The sequence below is a fragment of the Anoplopoma fimbria genome, chromosome 13 (assembly GCF_027596085.1).
Source record: "Anoplopoma fimbria isolate UVic2021 breed Golden Eagle Sablefish chromosome 13, Afim_UVic_2022, whole genome shotgun sequence".
Taxonomy (NCBI): Eukaryota; Metazoa; Chordata; class Actinopteri; order Perciformes; family Anoplopomatidae; genus Anoplopoma; species Anoplopoma fimbria.
In genome coordinates this window covers 12,389,303-12,414,712 of record NC_072461.1, presented here as the reverse complement: position 1 = coordinate 12,414,712, position 25,410 = coordinate 12,389,303, and the positions used below count along the sequence as shown (strand labels likewise).

At 39.7% G+C, this 25,410-nt stretch overlaps 1 protein-coding gene across 1 annotated transcript in view; it reads right to left on the bottom strand.

The window, feature by feature from the left end:
• Positions 1–2,683: 2,683 nt before the first annotated feature.
• Positions 2,684–25,410, bottom strand: part of stxbp1b (syntaxin binding protein 1b) — a 28,793-nt gene continuing 6,066 nt past the window's right edge. The window contains exons 2-20 of the mRNA XM_054610867.1: positions 22,454–22,503; positions 22,238–22,319; positions 21,174–21,250; positions 20,567–20,645; positions 19,825–19,928; positions 17,532–17,680; positions 16,436–16,520; positions 15,778–15,908; positions 15,302–15,409; positions 14,273–14,333; positions 13,261–13,326; positions 12,679–12,759; positions 11,733–11,871; positions 11,401–11,510; positions 10,080–10,181; positions 7,905–7,990; positions 7,571–7,725; positions 6,731–6,863; positions 2,684–2,890 (exon numbers count right to left, since the gene is read on the bottom strand). Coding sequence (XP_054466842.1) covers positions 6,745–6,863; positions 7,571–7,725; positions 7,905–7,990; positions 10,080–10,181; positions 11,401–11,510; positions 11,733–11,871; positions 12,679–12,759; positions 13,261–13,326; positions 14,273–14,333; positions 15,302–15,409; positions 15,778–15,908; positions 16,436–16,520; positions 17,532–17,680; positions 19,825–19,928; positions 20,567–20,645; positions 21,174–21,250; positions 22,238–22,319; positions 22,454–22,503 — 1,784 coding nt within the window. The 3' untranslated portion in view covers positions 2,684–2,890; positions 6,731–6,744. The remainder of the gene's footprint in view (positions 2,891–6,730; positions 6,864–7,570; positions 7,726–7,904; positions 7,991–10,079; positions 10,182–11,400; positions 11,511–11,732; positions 11,872–12,678; positions 12,760–13,260; positions 13,327–14,272; positions 14,334–15,301; positions 15,410–15,777; positions 15,909–16,435; positions 16,521–17,531; positions 17,681–19,824; positions 19,929–20,566; positions 20,646–21,173; positions 21,251–22,237; positions 22,320–22,453; positions 22,504–25,410) is intronic.

Below are 25,410 nucleotides of genomic sequence, written 5' to 3'. Positions count from 1 at the left end.
ACATCCAACAGAAAACCAATCATTAACACAGTTTAATAAAACATTCAACCCTTTGAGTGTGTGTATTATTCTTTGAAGCAGTTCTGTATACCAAGTACTACAATTTCTTGTAATAGAGAGGGCCTTCATTACTATACCTAACAAGCTGTTAGAGAACGAGCTCGGTAGGTTGGGTAAATTTGTCAGTGGATTCAAAACAGTGAGTTGGGGATGTAAGGATCCAATATGTGCAGTCTTTGAGGTGTTTATGTTCTTAGACTCGAATAAAAAAAGTAAAGCTTGGTGACTTATGCCAGCTCAGGACACTTGAAATGTATCGAGTGTGCAGATGTGGGACACAAATATTTGTCTCAACTACTGTTCTGTTCCTTAATTCCAACCAATGGAAAAGAAACCACACACCATTCCCTTACTTTGAAATCTCGACCAGGTCCAGACTCGTGTCAAATCACCAACAATCAAATATATAAGTGAAACATGTTTAAATATACATTGTGCAAAATTATTTTGTGATTGTGATTTGGGGCTGTACAAATACATTGAATTGAATTGAACTGTTCCCCCCCAGAAACATTATCCAAACACTGACTGGAGCATGGCGGCCATGCTACAAAGCCACAACTGCTATGCCACTAAGCCACAGTGCAAAACTCAGCTTCAACATCCCCCAGTGGACACTACGACTATACCTAGAGATGCCCTTTGGCTTTCTTCCAAGCCCCTGCAGTGTTCTAGGCCAACACATTCTAATTCCAAAGTGTGATAAACTGCAGTTTTGTCAGTGCTCCTAATCTTCAAACTATCTCACACCTTATACCATGTCATGTCAGTTGCTCTGAGCGTGTATATATGTTTATATGGGGTTGGGGGCATTGTATATGCCTTCTTTATGTTACAGTAGCAGTGGTTTAAAGTGTTGTTACCTCTTGTAGGGAAATTTAAAACTGGTGGAGTTTAGGTATCATTTCTTAAGATCAAAATAAAAACATGTTGTTAAATACAATGCCTTGAAATGATCAATCAATCACAGCTGAGTTCACAATGCTTCAAAGCTTCTGTAATGAAAGAGCCTTGTCTGTCCCACGAATTTAACAGCTTCCATCAGCGTTGGGCACAGGCTCCACCGAGTGGCTTCATGAGTAACTACAGCTGTACGTTTGAAATGTATTATATAACCATGTTAATCCCATTGAAAGTCAAAGGAGGTCTGATCATAATGTGTCAGCAAAAGACTATGTACCACGTAAGCTTTTTTATTGAAATGGTAAGGGTTATAAAACGATTTCACACAGGGCCATCCACAAGCTAGGGCCACAAATTCAGGACCTACTTCGAGGACCTGATCAGTTCAATTTATGTTGCTTTTAGTGCTGCATTTTCAGACACAGTTATTTGGTACAAAATGCTAAGGGACAATGTGTGGAGCCTAGATATCAGGAAGGAGTGTGGTGCTGAACCCATCTCATCTCTTGTTCGGGCATTTGATTAGGATGCATCCCTCTAGAGGCTTGTCCAACTACAGAGTACACCGAGAGCACAGCGGAGATATTCTATGCATCTGGCTAATGAAACACCTTGGCATTGCCCCTGAAAGGCTGGAGGACATCGCTGATGGGAGGAATGTCTGACTTTCACCACTTTACTTGTACCACTGTGACTTGGACCTCGATAAACAGCAGGAAATAGATGGATGGAAAGATAATTGCTGCACAGTGAAATCAGCGCCTCTAGGGCCCCTGAGGGTCTGGGGTCCTGGTTGCATATACATACATACTATATACATACTATATACATACTAATCAACCAGATTTGATTAGTGTGCAGATTAAAAGCACCAACCTGAATACTCCACAATTATCAATGTTTCCTTTAGATACATGTGTGGTCTATGGATAGAAGGTTTGTATGTTGTAAAGACTTCAAAGTCCTTATAGGGGAGGAAGCAAAGTTTAAAAAAACAAAAATGTGATTTAGTGGAAGCAACTTTATTAGCTAACACACATCCTGCAGCAAGAATTGTTCATGGATGTGGACATACAAGCACATACTTATCATAATACTGATATCTCTTTTTGTAAACAGTGGATTACTAGTTAAAGAATATCATTACACAACAATAACTAATCACAACATTATAATCAAACACAGGGTACCAAAAGGAAAATTGATCTCTACTGGAAAAAAACTAACTGTTGTGTACTGAGACAATGCACGAAAGACAATCCAACTACACTGTATACTTATCTTTCAAATGCTTAATCTGCAGCTAAATATACTATCAGAGGTGCTTAACATTGGCATTTCCAAGGGAAAATTTGAAGATGTGAACAGTATGGCATGGTTGCTACTGTAAGGAAAGCACTACGTAAAAACTGACATGCTCCAACTAAATAATAGAAGGTTGTGTATAGGTAAAGGTTAGGTTACAAAGATATTAAAGAGATAATTTGTCTAATCCATGAGTCTCCATGAAAAAATATAATTTTGTTCTGTTAAAACTGTGAAGTAGTGGCATATTTGTCCCAGTCCAGTATGCATTTATCACCCACAATCCCAGAATCTCATCCAATCATCTAGACTTATTCACATACATTACTTTTCCAAAGAAATTAACGTCCCACAATATACAGTAAACAACATTGAACACAAATCCAATCTCGTCCAATAAACTTTGATCAACATCAATACACTCAAAACACGTTTTGGTTTATGAGTCAACAAGCGTATATTTGATGTGTCATGCCAGGGGGAGGAAAGGAGAAGTCCTAGATTGTTGTTACTTCTGAGGGCTGAGGAAGGAGCACTGGAACTTCTTAACTGGTCGTCTCTTCCTTTTCCAAGTCTTTGAGGGCTTTTAGTAGGCGAGAAGGGGTGAAGATTTCAGTTGATCCTGAAAGAAACAAGACAATGTACCATCACTTTTCAGTATTTGATCGAAGGGAAGAATGGTTAGTCCATAATGATAACCTATAAATAATTTAAAGAACGCCTCGTGTTTTACTGACAGTGCTTTGTTGATTAACTTGCTCAGTGCCCCTCGGCATCGGAAATTGTCCCATGGAGGCCGCCTTTAGTGACTGATTGCGACACACCAGACACTTGTTGCTGGCTTTTGTCGGAAAACATGCAAGAAATGAGGAGTGACTTTCTGTAATATAACTCAAAGACTGTTGTATGAGGATGCGTTCTACTGAAGTGGTTGGTTGCTTAAACCTAACCTCCTGTGAAGACCGAAGTTTATTTTGAAAAGACATTATCAATGTAGCGAGTGGAAACTGACACCCCTTCCCTGCCATGTCCAAAACTGACATTAGAGGGGAACCCAGAGCGTCATAGTTTAAAGCTTAGGGCCACTGACCAAACCCCAAATTGTCTGAATTATATATCCATTAGGGTTTATCATCCATGTATCATGTTGCAAAATTACCCCTGCCTGCAGAGGACAGGAAGTTCCCCCAGCTTTGACTGGTTTGTGAGGTGCAAGAACACTCACTTTTTCTTCTTCTCATTTTCTCAATGGACAGCAGGTTCTGGATGATAGTTATAACTGTAACAATGGCTACCTATGGCAAAAAATGGCAGCTATAACTGGGGTTTGTCTTCAGTATACAAGGCAGCACCTTCCTTTAAAGGCGTGCTTAAGCTAAAAAAAGAAGATTCCCATAAAGTTTTACTACCAGCATCATTACATTATGAGCATCAAAGGATGTTGAATTGCGTGCTTTGTCCACAAAAAGAAACAAGCACAGAACTTGGAAGTCAGTGCATTGAGAATATTGAGTGGAGCCAGTGAGGGGCCTGTATTGCAATGCCAACTCACAGGGAAAGTGTGTGCTGCCAAGAGGTCGACCTGGGGCATCTATGCAAGATCGCTGTATAACATCTGATCCGCATTTCAAATGTTATGTCAGGAGAAAGACGTACTGGAGGTCTCGATGCTGTCACCGAGTGACGTCCACCTGAGACACTGCAAAGCCCGATCAACAGGTAAGATAAGCCTGGTATATAAACTACATTTAATGGAATGTTACTGCTTAGTCTCCTCATAAAATATGAGCTCTACAATATCATTGCAAGATACTTATAGCGTTAGCTAGCTTATAGTTAAAGTTACCTTGACACAGCTAACATGGCTAGCTTAAGCAGCGGTCACAACCTTCCCGGTGAGTTTCATGTGTGATAGCTGATGTGACCGTTCGATTTTGAATCTGTGGGCCCATCGTCTTCTAGTTCGGCATTATCGACTTTTAACGTGATGTGGTGACACCAACTAGATCTTGCTGACCCTTTAGTAGAATTATGAAAACAAAGAGCCCCCCCATCGGCGACAGAATTGGCTAAGGGCTGGTTGAAGATGTTAGCCTCGGGTCTCACATTAGATCACAAACCAAAAGTTTTACTGTGTTTATGTTTCTCTTTTCACCACTTTCGTCATGTCTCCTCTCTGGCTTATGGATATCCATACAAGTAATACCAAACTCCAATTTATCAGTCAAAACAGAAAGTAATATCGACCTGCACCACTGGCTGTAAATACCAAGTGGTCCAAGAACAAAACAGTCACTAAAGGACAAAACATATTTTTACAGTAGTTCAACAGGGCTTAATGCACCAAAACATGACCTAACACCAATTTATAACACTATAGCTACCGTCCAAACAATGAGCATGTCAGAGATGCACGAGTGGATCATCTACTGGCTCTGGGCAGAAACAACAATGGTTACTTGGAAAGGAACCAAAATAGACATACAGAGAAAATGTACACAAGATAGGGAGAAGGAATCAGTATCCTATAATTTTAGACAACCTGAGCTTGATTGGTCCAAACCTGTCAAACTAATTGTGACAATATTTAATTTAGGTTATCGTTCATTTTAATAATTTGATTATGTTATAATTACATATCATTTCAGTTATGACCATGTATCTCAATTATACAATTGTATCTATTCTGTGTGGTTATTCTATTGAGATTGATGTAAGTAATGAGCATCAGTTTTATATGTTGCATAGACTTGTCTCTGCACTTGTTTTGTAAGACCTTAGTGCTGCAACTGACACCATTCACCGTTACATCTTATTACAGAGTCTAGAACATTTAAAGGAATTAAAGAAACCGCATATAGAGGGTTAAGTCCTATTTATCAGATTGATTCCAGTCTGTAAATCCTACATGCACACCAAAGTTAGTCACAGAGTTTTACAAGGTTCTCTGCTTGGACCAATCCTATTCAGCTTATATATGTTTCAAAAAACCTTCCTTGTTATGCAGATGACACCCAGTTATATATATCCATCAAGACAGACGAAACCAGCCAGTAAGCTAAACTCCAAGCAGCTTTAAGGACATAAAAACCTGGATGACCTGCAACTTCTTGATGTTAAACTCTGACAAAGCTCTCCAACAGGAACCCCTCCTTCTTTGTGTTTTACATAGTGTAGAGGGAGTGTTCCAGTGTGGATGCCTTTCCCGATAGCTGTTTGTCCAACACCACCTCTGCGGGTGTTTAATGCAGCAGAGCTCGGAATGATCCATGAGCATTTGATTATCTCTTCAGGGTTTTAGGGAGGGTGCTGAAAACTCAAGTAAGTCCTCATTGTGGCTCATCAGCAGACTGTTTTTCACATTTATTTCGAATGCTTGATTTTGCCATTGTCAATCAGTTGCCAGCACAGAGATATAGACACCATGTTCTTTCAGCTTGGCAAGGCATCTCTCCGGACCTTCAACATCTAGCCAGTAACTGTTCCTTACCTCAGTGACGTTCACTGTCTTGTGAGCTACCACCAGCCTTGATTTTGTGTCTAAAAGTGAGTAGGTGCCATATGAAGTGTTGTAACCTTGCCTTTCATACCTTGCATCCCCTGACACTACCAGGGATTCTTCACCTGCTGCAGTCATTACGGCCTCATTGTGTCAGCACCACGTTTTATTCACTTCAGGGATGCCATAGGCCTATTAGACGTTAAACCACTGACGCGTGGAGAGGCTCTCCAAACCACAGACCTCTATGAATGGAGTACACTCACTCCCTGTAACAAATTTTGCTGCAGGTACTGACACATTGCACTCCTTACCAGAGGCTTGGAACTATTGAAAGCTGTTGGCAGCTCCACAACACATTTTCCATCGTTCTCCCAATGTCACATAGTGTTTCCCTTTCTTCTTTTTCACTCAAACGAAATTCATCATCAGGTTTATTTAAGTTCATGTTCACTTTCCTCGCTGTTCAGGGTCCTCAAATATATGTCACAAGGCTTCACATACGTCTGGCCATGTAGTGTAGGATAAATAGAGTTCTAGAGTCTCTGATCAAACTAACCCTATTAGCTATAAAATGTTTGTAGTACATAAGTAAAGTATACTAGATTGTATTATGAATCATATTTTGTGTAACTTCTAAGAATCTTATATATAAAACTATCACAATAACCATTTAAGATTACATACCTTTATCCTTAAGTGTTAAAAGTTCTCATTTCCTCAAAATCATGAATATGCAAGGCTAGCATGGAACAGCCAGTGATTAACTAATACATAAATGACTTCAGTTTAAAACATTAGGTAGGAGAGTCTACAAAAATGCGGATGTATTCCTTCAAGACAGAAATAAAACATGAGGAAGGGGATCAGCTGCTGCAAGTGGTTTAAATGTAAGACACTGGGCAGGTGTATTGACAAGGGGGAACATAGGGGTTCACATATCACATCACGAATTGCATTTACTTCCAAATGTCTTTTCATTCTGCAGGTGGCTCCTCTGTGCCCTCTGTGCCCTCTGGAGGGGCGTTGGGGTCCAGGAAGTCTGGATGTTGAAGTTCCTTTAAGTATTTAGGGGGGGTGAGAATGTGGGTGGAACCTAGAGGGGAGAAAAGCCTTAGCAAGGTCTGAATCCTGAAACCTTGATTATTAGGTAAGAAACACATTAACTGGTCATGACTAAACAAGTTTTACAAAATACTTCTAAATATCACTGTCTGAGAGGTTTGATGACTAACGGCCTTAATGAAATCTTATCTGCCGATGATTTTGCAGATTATTTTGTTCTCTCCTTCCTGTGCCTGACACTGTATCCATTCTCTGAGAGTCACAACAACATATCAGCTCTCACAGAGATATGGTCAATGCCATTACGTAGGAGTCAAGCTCTGCTGAATCAGCCGCACAGGAAACACAATTATGCAATTTCCAAAGAGATACATCAGCAAGATCCAAACACATTTTCCCGAAAGGGTGGATCAAATATGCTATTCTGAACCGTCTAAGAAGAATGTAATGAATACTACATCGCAGTGAAATATTGACAGTTCAACAGGTCAGAGATTCGCCTTTAAGTAAAAGCAGAGGTTAAGACTTCACTATCTGAAACCCTTCTACAGAATTCCTCCTAATAATCCAAGCATAAGATGATTTATCTTTAATACATCTTGATAGGAATAACATTCTGCATCAACTGTGTACTGGATGTCCTATTTCACTGAGAAAGATTTTAATATAAAGGGCTACTCCACAAATGTTGTACTGCTCTTCAGTAAAGTTGGGGGTCATCCTGTACATTGAACTCACCAATCAGGGCCTCCCACTTGCCATTGGCCTGGGTGACCTCATAGACGCAGCGCATCTCGCTGTACGTCATCCCTCCAATAATAAAAACGATGATCCTGGGCCCTGTCTTCATCTCTGTTGGGCCCCTATTCTTGTGCCAGTTACCATAGCGAGCACTGGAAGATGTAAAACAAGGACATTGATAAGCAGTTACTGCAAAACATTGAAAGGCAGTGATATTGTTCCCATAGAGTTAATATTGCCGGCCTCTTATTTAAAATTCAAAACATTGGCAATGGCTCAAATCTGCTTAATCTAGTGTGGCGCAGTACCGTGCATTAAAACAGAATCACACCTTGATGGAGCGCTAGCTTTGGCAGATGCTTGTCGCTGGGAAATGTACGGGTATTGCTTCGGGTCAAGTTTGTCCTCAATGGCATCCTGTGGGGAAACATATAAGTTATATTAGTTGGCTCCAAAAACAGACTGACCCATGTAACAGTTCTCACCAAAAATACTACGGGATTAACATTAGAGGGGCAGCTGTGTAATGAAATATTCACTAGGCTCCTATTCAACTCATTGTTCTGGGCAACATTTGAACCATCATAATCATATATATACAGCGGGTAAAATAAGTATTGAACACGTCACCATTTTTCTCAGTAAATATATTTCTAAAGGTGCTATTGACATGATATTTTCACCAGATGTCGGTAACAACCCAAGTAACCCATACATACAAAGAAAACAAAACAAATAAGTTCAGAAATTAAGTTATGTGTAATAAAATGGAATGACACAGGGAAAAAGTATTGAACACATGAAGAAAGGGAGGTGCAAAAAGGCATGGAAAGCCAAGACACCAGCTGAAATCTATCAGTAATTAGAAAGCAATCCTGCCCCTTGTCAGTGCAAATTAATATCAGCTGGTTCAGTCCCAACTGATGGCCTATAAAAAGGTGTCTCACTACCAAGGTGTCACACAAGAAACATCTCATGATGGGTAAAAGCAAAGAGCTCTCTCAAGACCTTCGCAACCTTATTGTTGCAAAACATACTGATGGCATTGGTTACAGAAGGATTTCTAAACTTCTGAATGTTCCAGTGAGCACTGTTGGGGCCATAATCCGGAAGTGGAAAGAACATCATATCACCATAAACCGGCCACGACCAGGTACTCCTCGCAAGATTTCTGACAGAGGAGTGAAAATAATTATCAGAAGAGTTGTCCAAGAGCCAAGGGCCACTTGTGGAGAGCTTCAGAAAGACCTGGAATTAGCAGGTACAATTGTTTCAAAGAAAACAATAAGTAATGCACTCAACGTGGCCTGTATGCACGCTCACCACGCAAGACTCCATTGCTGAAGAAAAAGCATGTTGTAGCTCGTTTAAAGTTTGCTGCACAACATTTAGACAAGCCTGTGAAATACTGGGAGAATATAGTCTGGCCAGATGAGACCAAAGTTGAACTCTTTGGATGCCATAATACACACCATGTTTGGAGGTCAAATGGCACTGCACATCACCCCAAAAACACCATACCAACAGTGAAGTTTGGAGGTGGGAACATCATGGTGTGTGGCTGTTTTTCAGCATACAGCACTGGCAAACTTCATATAATTGAAGGAAGGATAAAAATCTGCTGCCATCTACCAGGATGATGAAGATGAAACGAGGGTGGACATTTCAGCAAGACAATGATCCCAAACACACAGCCAAGGAAACTCTCAATTGGTTTCAGAGAAAGAAAATAAAGCTGCTAGAATGGCCCAGCCAATCACCTGACTTGAATCCAATAGAAAATCTATGGAAAGAACTAAAGATCAGAGTTCATAGAAGAGGCCCACGGAACCTTCAAGATTTGAAGACTGTTTGGTCAAAATGGGCCAAAAATCACAACTGAGCAATGCATGTGACTAGTTTCTCCATACAGGAGGCGTCTTGAAGCTGTCATTACCAACAAAGGCTTTTGTACGAAGTATTAAATAAATGTCAGTAAGCGTGTTCAATACTTTTTCCCTGTGTCATTCCATTTTATTACACATAACTTAATTTCTGAACTTATTTGTTTGGTTTTCTTTGTATGTATGGATTACTTGGGTCGTTACCGACATCTGGTGAAAATTTCATGTCAATAGTACCTTTAGAAATATATTTACTGAGAAAAATGGTGACGTGTTCAATACTTATTTTACCCGCTGTATATATAACATGGATTGAATTCCATGACAGGGATATCTGCAGATGTTGAGACACCACATGTATTTGTGTTGCAAATGTTGTTGAAATTCTATATTTTAACTCATATCACCGCTAATTTCCACACTTATGCTTCATTTAAGAAAACAGTTTGTTTTACTTGACACATTACCTTACCACAATTGAAGATTGTATTAATTAGTTTGAGAAACTAAAATTAAATTTTAAGAATCAGCACTTGATATATCATGAAAATGTTAAAATTGATTTGAATTAGGATTAAAAGACACATAATTCTAAAGTTAAAACCCAATAGCATGAAAGGTACCTCAATGAGATCCTTCATGAGAGGAGTCCACCTGGAGAGCTGGTAGGTCTGCTCACTGATTCGCTCCTTGCGATCTGGCTTCTTGGCTTTTTTGGGGATGCCCTGTGATGAAACAACGCTGATCACTCATTGGCTCTCACAATTCACACATCATAAGCATGTCTGTATAAACTGTACATACACACATAAAGCAACCTATTACATTCTGTACATAGTAGTCAATTGTTTACATTTACATTGTTGAACTTTGTCCCTTTTTTTAGCCATACACCTATTTCTGTGCATGTACATTGAGAGTGGATAAATACCTTGTATGTGTTCACGTTTGTCATTACAACGGATTCTGATTGTTGTAGTTATTTCGAAAGAGTTTGAATAAGTTTTAAATGAAAGTCTTCTGAAAAACTAGGCCTTTACTATAAGAATGTTTCAGTTTGGGTATCTGATAGACACCTGTCATCAGTTTCAGTGATGCCTACAAATTTGTAACCATCTTATCAAACACGCTCACAGGGCTCCACTGATGGTTTACTGTTCCCACCAAATATTCCCTCTCGCGTTTTCTCTAGGCAGCCTAAATTTGGGCATGCCAACAGAAAAACCCATACGGACCAATACAGTGAGTGCGGAATCCACAGTAAACCAAACTGAGGGCAGCCCATGGTTGAACTGGATATCTTAGGCCCTCTTAAAAGGATGTTTTCTGTATAACAAATAATGTTATGCCATGACATTTACATGTTATCGCATGTAACCGCAGAAACTGCAAGTCAAATCTTATTTTTACATCATACAAGTATTATGTATTTATTCTTCCTTTGTTCCACATAGGTCCATTGAAAACTATAGAAAACACTATCAACGAGCCACACAGTTGCAGTTTTCACCGCCATTCAACACCAAGTCCATGTCGATGTGTCCTTGAGCAAGACACTTAACCCCAAAGTGCTCTGAAGACTGTGGAATCTGTGTGTGAATGGGTGTGAATGTTAGTTAGTCCTGATGAGCAGGACTAACTAATCATGCATGGTAGCCCCTGTCATCAGTGTATAAATGTGTTTGAATGATGATTTACCTTCCTCATATATTATGATATCTAAGTAAAAGTTACTACTCATTTCTCATGCGTTTTCCTACAAATGTCCAGCAACACATTTCAATTTCCACTCATTACATGTATACGGCCTTTTCAAAATAAACTTCAGTCTTCACAGGAAACAACTCAGATATAGGCAGCAAAACTACTAAGTTAGATTTAGGAAGAGATCGTCTCAATGTGGTTCATGATGAGATATCAGGGTCCTGGGGCAGGGTAGCTCACCTCAGAAACAATGGGAAGGCCCATGTGGGCCATGTTGGAAATTATGTCACTGTCCTCTGGTGGGATGCTGGCATGCTGAAGGAGCTTACACAGGTTTTCCTCAGTCACACCTGACACACATATAGACACACAAAAACATGCAGCATAGATTTCCAGTCTATACACACATGCATGAGAACATGCACACTTGCAAATATGGTATAATGCATGCAACCACACGGAAACTGAGAATGAATCAGAACTAAAGAAACGAAAGAACAAAATATATTTGAGAGATTCTGAGTGTGCCTTTCTGCTTTTGTCACAATAATGCAGGACAGTGGATATCTGACCATTCTTGAGGAAGATGTAGAGCAGGATAATGCGAATCTTGTCGGACACACTGACGTTGGCATCCAGTAGAATGGGTACAATGAGCCTCATGGGATCCTTGATCTTCTCTCCCTCTGCATCTATGCCCATTGCCAGATCCTTAAAATCAATGGAGGGTAGAGGAGAGCAAAGCTCAAAATTAGTTCCACATAAAATCCATTTAAACAATACACAGGATCGGAGGTTTCTGTTTAAACATCTAGCTTTGAAGTCAGAGGAGAGTCTGTATTTGGCTGATATTACCTCCAGTGTGGTCAGCAGGAAGCAGTCACATCAACAAACCACTGTACTTAAACACTCAACACTAGTTCATTTAATTAATCACTTTAAGTATTCAAGATGCTACAGGCGATGGATAAAATTGTTTGTTAAGAAAGAGTTCCAGCCTATAACTCACCCTTAAACTGCAAATTGACGCATTTACATTTTGGTTTGTGTAAACCTTAATTATACCGTAATACCGTGTGTTAATTAGTTGTCTTAAGATGTGCTAGAAGGTGTATTTTTGAAGTTTTTTGACAGACTAAGGCTAGCTGTGTCCAATCTTTACATAAAATGGAGACAACTGCACTGTGGGCTACAATTTGAGCCCTGTTATTTCAGACTGTATGTTGACATTTTGGCAAGTTGGCATTTTAAAAAATATGATAATTATGAGTTATTAGAAGCTCCCTTTTGGAACCAGTCTTTGTGTTCAGAGTTGACCAAGTTGAAAACAAGTTTAAAACATCTGTACCAGGCTATCCATTCTCCGACTCCAGCTCGGCCTTGTGGAAAGAAAGCAAGTCAGCACATTCCCCGCATCAGACATACATAAATGCTGCCTTCAGTGGCTTATGCTGGAATGTCACATTGAGGTTAGTTCCTTCACTTTCCACATCCCAACTCAGTTTAAGTGTGACGTACCTGCTCTACACGACAGAGTTTGTCCACAGTGCCCTGGTAGCGGTTCATACAGTCTTCAGCCAGGTGGAGGTGGGTTGAATACTGAATAAGTCAGAGAGGAGAGATGCTGTTGGTGACTTTGATGCAGAGAACACAATCAGTCGCAAACACAACTAAGGGAGAACGTTTTTTTCAGGATTCATTTCCCCTAGGGTTGGGAAATCTGCAAAACAAAGTTGACAGCCTCACTTTCTGTATATGTGTCATTTTAATTTTCTTGCTAAATTAATATTAATGATTGTTAAACTGTGTTTTCAGTTATCCAGGTGTCCGTACATACATGCACATATGTACGCATGAGTGTGCAAATGTAAAACCGTGCATGGTGTCACAGTCAGATTTGACAAAAATATAATTCTGTCAACTATACCTTTATCTTTTAACCCAAATTTTAACCAGCTCTGGTTGCACTGGTTGGCCAATTTAATTCCCATTTGAAGTGCTCTTGGTGCTCTGGATGAACACACTCAACCATCTCTACTAAATGCAGAAACATGACACGCAGCACACAGTTTGGATGTACAGTGACACTTCAGCACTTACCTTGCTGAGCTCTTTCTGATACTGTGGCATCTTCTTCAGCATCTGAGCCAGTTCCTTCATGGTGGTCTGAAAGACGCAGATGAGTGATGTACTTTAGTTATGGTGGGAGGGAGGAACTCACACACAGAGAAGGACAGAGAGACGGGAGCGCAAGTCCGTCTGTGGCTTTGGTTTGGTGTACGCCGGACACGTGAGTAAAGAGACGGATACAAATAGTTGTATCCAAACATATGCATTTCGTGAGTAACTTTACTGTGATAGTTTAAACAGGCCCTATTGTGCTATTTTCCGGGTGCATATTTTTATGTCAAGTTACAGTTACAACATGTTTACATGCGTTAATGCTCATAATCCTCCTTGTTTTTCTCATCCTGGCTGTCCTGCAGCACATCTTCTCACCCTCTCTCTGAAATGCTCCATTGTAGCGCTTGCTCCTCCCTCCAGAAAGCAAAGTCTGCTCTGATTGGTCAGCTAGCCCGCTCTGTTGTGATTGGTCAACATTTCAAAAAACTCTTCCCCTGGAGCTTCAGCTTGTCTCTCTCTTTTGTTGTTTGAGGGCCAAACTAGCCGGAAGGAGTTTTACGTCACTTCTGTAACATTATGACCTCATAAAGTTACAGAAGTGAAGGAGAGAATTCAATCGAGCCGTTTCAGGCAGCTCAGGAGCTTCTGAGGGGGAGGGTAACTCCTTTTAGGCGTGGACTTCAGGTTTTACACTCTACGGACCTTTTACATGTACAAAAAACACACACACTAAAGAAGAGGGGAAAAGTAGAAAAGCATAATAGGGCCACTTTAAGTACATTGCACTTCTACATTTGAATTCCATCCATCATACCAACCATTTTCCATTCCAATGCATTCTTTTTTGTGTGATTGATTAAAGCACCAGTAAAAGTACAGTTATTCTGATCATTTGTCTCTTCTTCTTCCTCCTGTGTGACTGTGTGACAGTTAGAAGCTGAACCACAGTAACGGATCCTGAAACCAGAGTGATACAGTGTGTCCATACCTTTTCTCCAGTGTTCATCTTTTTGCTGGCAGAGAAGTCCTTCAGAGAGCGAGTCACAGCCCTGTGCAGACCAATGAGACAGAGACAGAAAAGGACAAGGAAAATCAGGGGCTGGAATTACCGTCTCACGTTCGTATGCCTCCACCCACCAGTCAAGTAGCAGTTTACATTCAAGTTTGTCCAAAATGTAATCACTTATTACATTAGTGTGACATTTTCACAATTAGCATATGAATTACTGAGTTTTTTTTGTTTTTTTACTGTAATGTGACAGCAGAGGTCCAGAAGCCACCAGCTTAAAGAACAGACCTCTCCTCTACTTAACAGACAAAAAAGCAACTCATAAACATATTGACCGGTGCTGAGTAGTGGTGCAATGGATCATAAAGTCACAGTTCGGATTGCATCATGGATCGGAGTCAGGAATTTTATCACAGATCAGCTCAGCACAAGAGAAAAAAAGGGAGCAAATATAACTTTTAGAGATCTGATCACTTGTTTTGCTGCTGATACTAATTGCCGATCATTGATCATCCATATTGAAAGATACAGATCCCTTTGTTGTTTGAATATAGCAGCTGGTAAACAAGTCTTCGTAATATTTACTTTTTGCAACCATCCCAAAAATCAATCATTTCAAGGCTCTGAAGTCAGTAAACCATCAAATACTTTTTTATGTTATCATTTAATTTGTTATAGTCATCTATAGTGATCTCATATTTTACTGAATATTGGATGATAACGATCGTTAGTAAAACTTTGTTTCACACTGTGACAGTTAACGTTAAACTGTGTCATTAATCAGAGGTTCACCTGTGTGCTGATCATGGTCCGTTACACCACTTCCCCTTCCCCTTCCCCTACCATACACCTATGGCTCTGTTTCAGAGCGGTCACAGAGCTACTTTCATGCCATATGGGAAATGCTGTGTCAGCTGTGTGACAGAGCTGTAGGTTTGTAGTTGAGGAGTGTGTGTTCATCCATGCCATGAGTGTGTATGTGTGAGTAGAAAAGTCATAGCCACCCACGTTGACACTTCTGCGATGTGTTTGTGTCTCAGAGTCAGCCACAGGTCATCGTCCTCATCCAGCAGCACTTCCTTCGTTCTCGTCTCCCCCATCCCACTGGTCTCAAAACTGACAGAGGGCGAGAGAGGTTTGAAGGCTCAATGAGTGTGTCTAAGAGAGAGAGAGTCTCCTAACTGTAAATACAAAATATGCAGATCAACACTGAAAATGTTATCATCTTGATGTTGTGCAGTGCAGTGATTTCTTTTTTGCTTCTCCCTTGTTTTAACATATTGGCCTTTTTTCAACAAATACATGGTTTGAATTATTGTTGGAGCTTTTTTCTGATTCAATGAGATGTAGGTGAGGGAGGCGGAGACTACTGCCACCACTGACATATATAACCCATACTTAGTGATAGTCAGGATAATGACAGTTGCAACCTAAGCTCAGTGACTCCCAGTAGCTATCGGGCCTTTGTTTTGTGACGTCTTTACCTGTAGACGTCGTTCTCCATGCCCAGCAGGTCGTAGGCCATGGCCTGCAGCGTGAGCTCATGCAGGACAGGTGACACGGGATCAAAGCCACGATCCAGAATGAGCAGCTGAGTTCGAGACTTGTCTGGTCCCTGGATGCAACGGAGCAGAAACAGAACACTACCATACTGTGGAGGACTGACAGATGTTTGAACTCTGTACATGCAGCTCATTCAATATTGCTGAGGATCTGATCAATTGAAGTCTGGTCATTTTGCTAACCGCAGACTTTGGGTATCCATTCTTCCCATCCTAAATATAGCATTGCAGCTGTTGAATGAATACATTAAATCTCCCAAATTCCAGTTATTATGAACAAACTGAGTTTTAACTTTATGACCAATTATTGGTCCTATTTGAAATTGTCTCTAAACCAATAAAGGAGCATATAATCCTGCAAAACCTAAAAATCCACTAAAGTGAGTTATGTCATGATTTTACAGTTTTATTACCTGACATTCAGAGTTGAGTATTTCTGGGAATGGATCAATGTTATCTGCTTGTTATTGGAATTGTTATAGCAGATTGTGCTAGGGTGATGTCTATCAGACGAAATTACAAGTGTCAATAAATATTCACACATAAACGGTTCTTCCCATTAGTGAATGGTCTTCCCTACCTCTCCCATGGAGGGGTCGTCTGCCTTGTAGCCGTCTAGCTTCTCCTGTAGCATCTGGGCCAGAACTGCACAGTCTTTGTATTCCCTAAAACAACAGACATTCGTAATTTCAGCATCAAACCTGAACGTGGTGATGATACATCTACTGATCATGATTTCAATAAGAAACTGTATAAGTAGAACAACAAGGTGAGCAAATTTAAACATATGCTTAAGTAGATGTAGAGTAGAAATGTCCAGTGGTAAATATCTTGTCTTACCCAATTCCAGAAGCAAATGTTTATTTGATACTTTGCTCAGATTGAATGGAGGTGAATGGAAGGCAAACGGTCATTTTTAAACAGTGTGACTGTGCCTTAAAACACTGAAAATTGTGATAGCAATAAACTGTTTTGATTCAACAATTATTTCCAGTCGCTTCTAATTTATTCTTAATCTTATAATTATTATAACTATTACTAGTATTATCATTTCATTAAGGGTCCATCGGAAAATGACAGGGTTATGCAAACGTATGGAAACGACAGGAAATAATTAGTGAATGAACATAGGATTTTTGTTAGAGAGTAGAAACTAGTGAGTGAATCTGAGATGACTCTGGATTCATACTGCTGGCATTAGTGCTATAGTAAAAGAAAAAATGCACATTAGGTTATCTTAAATGTATCATGGAAATTAGGGAAGCATGGAAGACGCTTGGAGTCTATAATAACCAGATAACATTGTGAAATATAAATTAAGAGCAGCTTCTAAAACAAGCAGCAGTTTAGGTTAGGTTGATTGAGCCACTCTTGAGAATGTATAATACTATGCATTTCAGCTACTTAAGCAACAGCCACTTCTTGAAAATCGAGTTGGCTTCAGAGGAAATGGGGCACAGAAACCAAAAACAAACAGAGGAAGCTGGACGTCAAGTGTGATGCAGCTAAGGCAGCCAATCAAAATGGTTTCTTGGAACCCACCCCTTCATTGGAGTGTAATAATCCCCATTCACGCTTCAACACAAGTAGTAGTCTGGTCGAAACCTAAACGTAGCCTTGATCACACCAATGCTACATATGAAGACCTATGGAAAAGGGTCGGCTGCTGGTCTCACACTCTGTATCGGACTCCAGGGTACTCTTTGAGTGTGGCACAGAGGGTGGCGATCTGCTCAGCACAACGCTCCAGCATGTTGTTCTTCACGTCAGCCTTAAAGGGGCTGTAGAAGTCCTGAAAGGCATCCACTTTGTCCAGGGAGAAGACCTGGACATGGAAGACATGATGGAGATGCAGTATCAGATCCAATCTCAACATCATTCTGGTCCCCAAACATTTACATTTTCCAAAAGCAAGAATGGGTTGTATTTGACACAGGTATGCATTAATGTACTTTATTATACACAGGGTTATCTATTTATCTATGATGATCTAAAATCATAAAATGTTTTCAGCTATGCTTCAAAAATACTTCTTGAGTAAATGGTAAAATAATAAATATGATAATAACAAATAGTCCACCAGAAGGTTCTGTCTAAAAGTACTGCCAATGACCCTAATTAAACTATTTTCTAACACACACTCACTCAAAATCACATATATACATTCGCCCATCTGTGACTGACTCCATCACTTGATCAGATCCCTGTGCTGTCATTTGTCACACATCTGATCTGTGCTCTCATTGGCTGCGGAGGATGAGCATTGGCTCTGTCAGCAAATGCAATACAGGGATGAGAGCAGGGGGGGCTGGTATGATTTGTCCCTCCCACTCGGGATTAAAACTGCAGGACAACAGCAGAGGATTTAAGGCTAAAGCTGATCCAACTCAAAAACACAGTTGGTCTGATCCTCTTCAGCACTGTCTCTCCACATATTGAGGAACTGTGTCAATACGATCGGCCGAGGGGCTTGAACATTTTTAATCTAGCCTTTCCTTCCAAAGTTAACCCTGCATGACAAACAGAACATTGTCAACAATTTTAAAATGTCTGAATAGTGTGTAACGGCTTTTGTTTCTCACCCATTCTGACATCGTATTTGCAATGTCAGCATGTTCCCAGATAACAGCTTTTAACTTGATAAGTGAATCGTTTGAACTACCACCGCTCACTGAATGAACAGAAAAGAAACCAGCTTCTCTAAATGGGAACTAAGTGACAAGTAAGTGTTGCCGATTAAGGACTTGGCTGTGCACGTACTAGCTCCTATTTGTATCCAAACACTGATTGACTTTTTAACAGTGACTAATGTTGGATGTTCAGTAAAACAATGAACAAAGGAACCAAGCGATAAGAACCATGAGACAGGGACATGACTCATTCCCCTCCATAACATTACTCAATCAGTTCTAAAAGTAGATGTCCGTTTTGTCAAATAACATCTTTGTGACCTTTACAGTGATTCATGACCTCCCTTGGCCTTGATTGATTGATTAAAAAAACATGAGATCTCGCTTTCCTCTCCACTGCCCAGGTCTGGCCTCGCACCTAATTGCTATATCAATGTAATCACTATTATGATGTTTATTGTTATTGTTGCCTATATTTTTATTATTATTATTATTATTATTATTATTATTATTATTATTATTATTATATGACCATTATATGATAACACCTCATTAAATTGTTAATATTATTATTATCATTAGGATATTGCTGTTGAAGCATAGATTTATTTATTACAAATGCAACAATTCCATGACATCTTTTGTCTTTCTGCCACACATCTCATAGACTACTCATACTTATACAAACCTCGTATACAAACATGCACACACACACACACACCCTACTTAACCCTATCTAATTGTTATTGTTATCTATACTCCCATCCTAACTGCATCATGTTATCGTCGCTATTTTTTTTTTTTTCTATTTTTTTTTTTATTGGTTTATTTGGTAGTGCGCACTATTAAAACATTTCTGTAAATGCCCCAGAGTTAGCCAAAAGGCTTTTTTTCATCTGTAGTCCCTAGAAAGATGTTTCAAAGTCACCCTAAAAACAGAAAGATTACAATTACAAAGTTATGCATTATTTACTCTTAACAATAAAAGAAGAGAGAATATGTCTGTCTTTACGTCTGTCTTCAATGTTCATGTCACTATATGTATTTCCCCCAGACATTATTGTTTTACTGTGTCCATCCTCTGCCAAAATGTCTATGAAAAGCACACAGACACACACACACACACACACACACACACACACACACACACACACACACACACACACACACACACACACACACACACACACACACACACACACACACACACACACACACAGAGACAGGTTTCTCTGCAGGCTTTACACACTGACTGAAGTCCTTCCAGACCACATCATATCTGTGGTAGAAAGTAATGAGCAGCTACTGCGGTCTAACTCCAGTCTAAATACTGTTTTACCTGAGATTCATAGGGCAGAAAGGCGATGTGGATCTCAGTCAAGGCCTTCATGGCTTTGGAGGCGCGGGATTTGGTCAACAGTCCAAACAAGGAGTCCGGGATCGCTGGTGAGAGTCACAGAATAAAATGATGCCTTAGTTAGAAAGATAAAAGGATGTCAACATCACGTCAATCAACATAGAAAACATTTAATTCACTTAGTGTTGATAGAGGACACAACTTGTGAAAATAGTTGTAAAATGTCTTCTGTGGCAAAAACAACAACCCTGATGATGTCATCAGTAATATCAGCTCAACCTGGAGGACATACTATTAACAAAAGCCTACAAAGTGGGAAATGGAGTTAAAAAGAGCACATTGAGGTTCTTTAGGGCAACAGTCGGATCCAGCAACACCAGGTCTGACTGTCCTTGGGTCCCTTACAGATTAGGGCAAATTTTGGGGAAAAATCCATGTCAGTATGTTGGATTCATAGTTTTTCCACATATCCATTTTGCAGATCTGTGGGGATGTCTAATCCATTGCCCTTGCAGCCACACATTGCAGCTGTGTCCATTAGTCAACAAAGAAAAGCAGACTAAAACTAGATAACGTGGAAATTCTAACAGGGAGAGGAAGTGAACAATGTGTACTTTTATGGCAAAATATACAATTGTATTTAAGCAGTCTACTTACTGTACGGGGATAAAGTTGTTACCTTAGCTATTTAAGTTATGCTTTATGGCAGAATGGATCTACTCACTGTCAGTGAAGAAGACGTGAGCTCCTCGGTACCTTGGAGACTGCGGGTCTCTGAAGTCATCAATCAGAGCCTCAACAGACTGAAACAGCAAAGAACAACGTTTGAGTTTATGAACTAAAAATTCTTCATTCTATTCAAAAATCTGTAAATAGAAATATTGAAGAAAACCCCAGCTTGTTTTCTAACTTGATCACAACATGACTATTAAAATAACAACAGGGCAGTGGTGGCCTAAAGGGTAGACGAGCAGGCTTGAGACCAGCGGGGCTTGGTTCCCCGGGACCATCAGGAGAATCGTGGTTGGGAAAGTGAAAAGCAATGCTTGCGCCTCCCTCATTAGCCCTTGAGCAAGGCCCTTAACCCCAACTGCTCAATGGCCAGGAGATCAGACGGTGATTGCACAGCTCTAGGTGTGATTGTGTTACTGGGTGAATGTGATCTGATCAAGTTGTTCCTGATAAAAACAGAAATAAAAATAACTGCAATCGTTATAAACCAAACTAAACATAACCCCAACTGGAACTGCAGCTTTTAGGTCTTCAAATGACTCAGCTGCTGGCCAAAACAGTCAATGAAAGACCGCCTGTATAGGAGCTGTTTCATTTACCTCATCTGAGGGTGTGATCAGGTAGATGGCCTCCATGCTGGGCAGAGGCTCACGACGCTTGGTTATGTCTTCTACAACTGGAGGGCACAGGAAAACAAGAATCAAAACCCCGCCTTCAGCTTGATTAGACTTGAACTAGGCTTATGGGAACCCCTCTGCCCTGCAGAATCCTGCACGAGGGACCCGAACTTTCCTTGACTTCCAGCAAATATTTTAAAACAATTAAGCGTTTTAAAGGTTGCTGAGATGTTTGTCAAATGTAACGTCAATAATGTCTTTGTTGAGCGTCAGTTAAAAAATGTCTTAACCATTTTCAATATTTGTCTATAACTGTGCCAGTAATCAGCCCCAGTCAGGGCAGTATGTTATTTATATATATATATATATATATATATATATATATATATATATATATATAGCTGAACAGTCAACTTGAATATGTGCTTCTGAAAACATTGTAGGCGAGAAATAATTGAATGTAGTAGCAGAATATTCATTCAGTTTTTATCTGAACTGCCTAGTTATCTGAGCTTCATGAGCCTGCTCGTATATGGCGAATGGTCCGTCAACTTGCCGCGTCTTATCCATCATGCAATGCACGGCCGGCCTTCTTGCTCTCCATAGAAATTAATGGGATCCGTCAACTTCACATACATCAATGGATTTGGTGTATTTCAGATGTAAGAAAAGGATCTTTTTTATGATACAGACATCGAGGTGCTTGTGGGTGAGGTGGTCCCCGAACAAGCATGCCCTCCTTATTCTTCCATAAACGTAGTCCTTGCAGATCCATGATCTCATATATGCACAGTATTAAGATGTTATTGAAAAATCCTATCACTCACTTCAAAATTCTTTATTGCTATTTGTTTTCTTGGATTTCATGTTTTCTTGAGATTTCAACATCTAATGATGTTGGTGAACATTCAAGAAATGAAAGGCCCACATGGTTGTGGTGGTTAATAGATCCTCTCAGCTGAATTAAATTAAAATGACAGTACTGAATTTGACTAAACTGATGTCAAAGCTGTAACAAAAGTCAACGTGACCTGGTTGATACTTACTGGTGATTCCCTCTGACATGATATCTGTCATCTTACAGCAGGACGAAATCATCCTCATACTCAGCTTGTCCACGATCAGCACCTAGAACATAGTTGCACACAGCAGGGGCGTTCGTTAGGAAAGGGATTTTGATATCTTAAGTGGTTTAATTCATATCCAATGTCAAGATCAAAGGGGAATGATGGGAAACTTGATCAGAATAACAGGACCATTACCTTCCATTTTCCTTTTTCTCTTGCCTTCTTGATGACATTGTTCATTATCTCTGCAAAGACGGACAATGTTATTACAGTACATTTAAGACATAAACATGAAACCTGGATTTCACAGAACAAAATCATTCTTAACAGTGTAGTGTCATTAGACTTAGGATTGATTCACCATTAAAAGCAAAAGCAAATAGTCACAAAATGTGTGTTCATAGACACAAATGCTGTTTTGCTAAGCGTCATTTATTTTTGGGTCGCTCAGCAAGTAAGGATAAACCCGGTGGATCTAGTAAACATCCAACCAAAACGCAAAAACCTTACTGCAGGTTACAGGAGGACTGAGAAGGGAAATACCCATGGATCACTGCTGCCTTACGTGATCAAAACAAAGCGTTTTTTCACGCCCATGTGACATTGCCCTCCCCCAGCTCCCCTGAACCGGATCTCACCCAATGTCATCTGATCATCCTATTTGTATTGTTTAGCAGTTTTCTTTAAAGGATTGTTAACTTGTTGATTTTTTTGTTTCGGTTCTAATACTTCTTGCTGCAGGTATGAGTCTTCCTCCCAACGCTCATCAGCAGATCTAGACCTAGACAGTAAAAACTATCATCAAGGCTAGACCAAAGGTCAGGGGTGCACAGCGGGGAGAGAGACGCAGAGAGAGAAAAAAAACACTGTGATACATTCAAATTGTGGAGGCAATGCATCTCCGTATTGTAAAGAGATCATTTTACAGCAAGTTCTTTTTCAGATAATAACCTCTAGCCACAAGCAGCAGAGATATGTGTGTTATATCGGCAGTCTCTCATTTATTTTTAAAACAAAGCTATCCTCAACATTCTATCAAGGTGACCCATTATACCTGTGTAAGAAAATGTGGGTTCAAAAGAGAACCAATGAGGATGTCCCAAGCCTCTACAGTGGATGCCTGCGCTTTATGAATTACAGTTAGTCAACTCTCTATGAGAGCAATATCCCTAAAATGACTCAGCCATTCCCTTATCATGCGGGATCAGGAGAGAACCATGACTGTATTTTGGTCTTCTTGGCTGCAATTAAACCGGCATATATGATTTTCCTTAGGGTTAACCTTGAATTATCACAGAGGGCGGAGTCATCGGTGAATAAAAATACGGCAGGCTGTTTAGTAAAGGGAAACTCCAGGATATTTTCCAGACAATTAGCCACCCAGTCTCTTGTTCTTTGATACCTTCATTCATTATTCAAATCCTGACTTTAAATGACCTTCTCTGCTTTTGAATGAGCAGTTCCATACAGATTCCAGCATAAACAGTGATGTCATAGTGTCTGACTGTTATTACATGAAAGGGATAGTTGGGTGTTTTTAAGCGAGCTTGTATTACGTAAATATCTATAATCATTGTATTACCTATATTACATGGTGGAGGAGTACAGGGAGCATGGGAACAAAGCGATGTACTGCTGTGGTTGGGGTCAACAAAAAAAACATATTTGAAGCACCTAAAAAAAAGATTCAGCTAAAAAAAGTGTATGCTACATTTAGAATATTTTTTGATGGGACGCTGAACTGAAGATTAAGTTTATGTATGCTCTCTTCAAACCCTCCAGACCTCTTGATGTGTGTGGTTTTAACTACATTCAGTAGTTTTACTTTCAGTTCAGTTCCCCTTCAGAAAATATTCTAAATATAGCACATTTTTAGGTGGCTGGTAGAATACTTTTTGCTGCTCCCCTTGTCCACAGCAGTACATTGCTTATCTTCAATTATAAACTTCTGTCTGTTTCTCCTGGGGGAGTAGTGAACGCCGTCTACTGTAGATAAAGCTCTGAATGTGGATAAGTGCCACATACAACACTGTGTTGTGCAATTCTATTAAAATGAAAGAAATAATAAAATGACAAAAATAACTCAATATAAGATTTAACAAATTATAACTCCATTTCCTCAGGACTGTCAAATAAATTATGTCAACAGAATCATTACAGGGAGTTCTCACTTTATGTGAATGGCTTTTGTCTCAGAATGTCCAAATGTGGCATGTTGGGCAATTGAAAATGGACCGATTGTCAGATCTCACCCAGGGTGCCACCTAGGCTAGCTCCATTCACTGAAGATATCAATGAGATGCAGTTGAAGGCTCTGAAAAGCAAATAAGTGGACCTTTGATCCTGGATTTTTTTTTAGAAGGAAACCATTCTGTGAAATGGTTCTATTCTAATTGAAGCAATATTTTGAAACACAGCCTCAGATGTTCGATATTGGATTTGATTTTAGAAGATATTCCATATCAGAATAACCAGCAAAGAAAAAGTTCAATCATTCCTTGATTTGGTCCAGAGGCCTAGTACAAATGACCCTTTGAGGTATAGGATGGCCTCCTTTGTTTGAGTTTGAAGTTTTCTGATTTGATGGGAAATCTGTTGAGATTTATTGAAAAATATCTTATCATACTCTTTTTACATTAACCATTTTTGCAAATAAATGGGATTGTGATTCAAATTCAAAACAACTTTGTTAATCCCACTAAAGACAAATTAGTAATGGGCAGCTTGTACTGATGTTGGCTGTAATTATGTTTACTGTAGCACTGGCAGATTAACCAAGGCTTCCCCAAAGCAAAAATAATTGTTGAATCCCTACAGATCTCTCCCTTTTTCTCCAAAACAATAATAACAGAAATAATAAATATGAAACGGATATTGCTCTTAATATTTAAGTATTTTCTTAACATAACGCGACAGGAAGATTTGCAGCATGTATGATTCTCTAAGTATTGCAAAAACAATTCTGAAATATCTGTTCGCTTCGTATACGCAAAATATCATCTCACTCAGACTGGAAGAGTTCCCGTCAAACACCTCAATACTGAGCCCCTTATGTGACAGACTTGACGATAACAACTTAACATGCTGAGCACGCATGCAAATAAATGACACACACACACACACACACACACACACACACACACACACACACA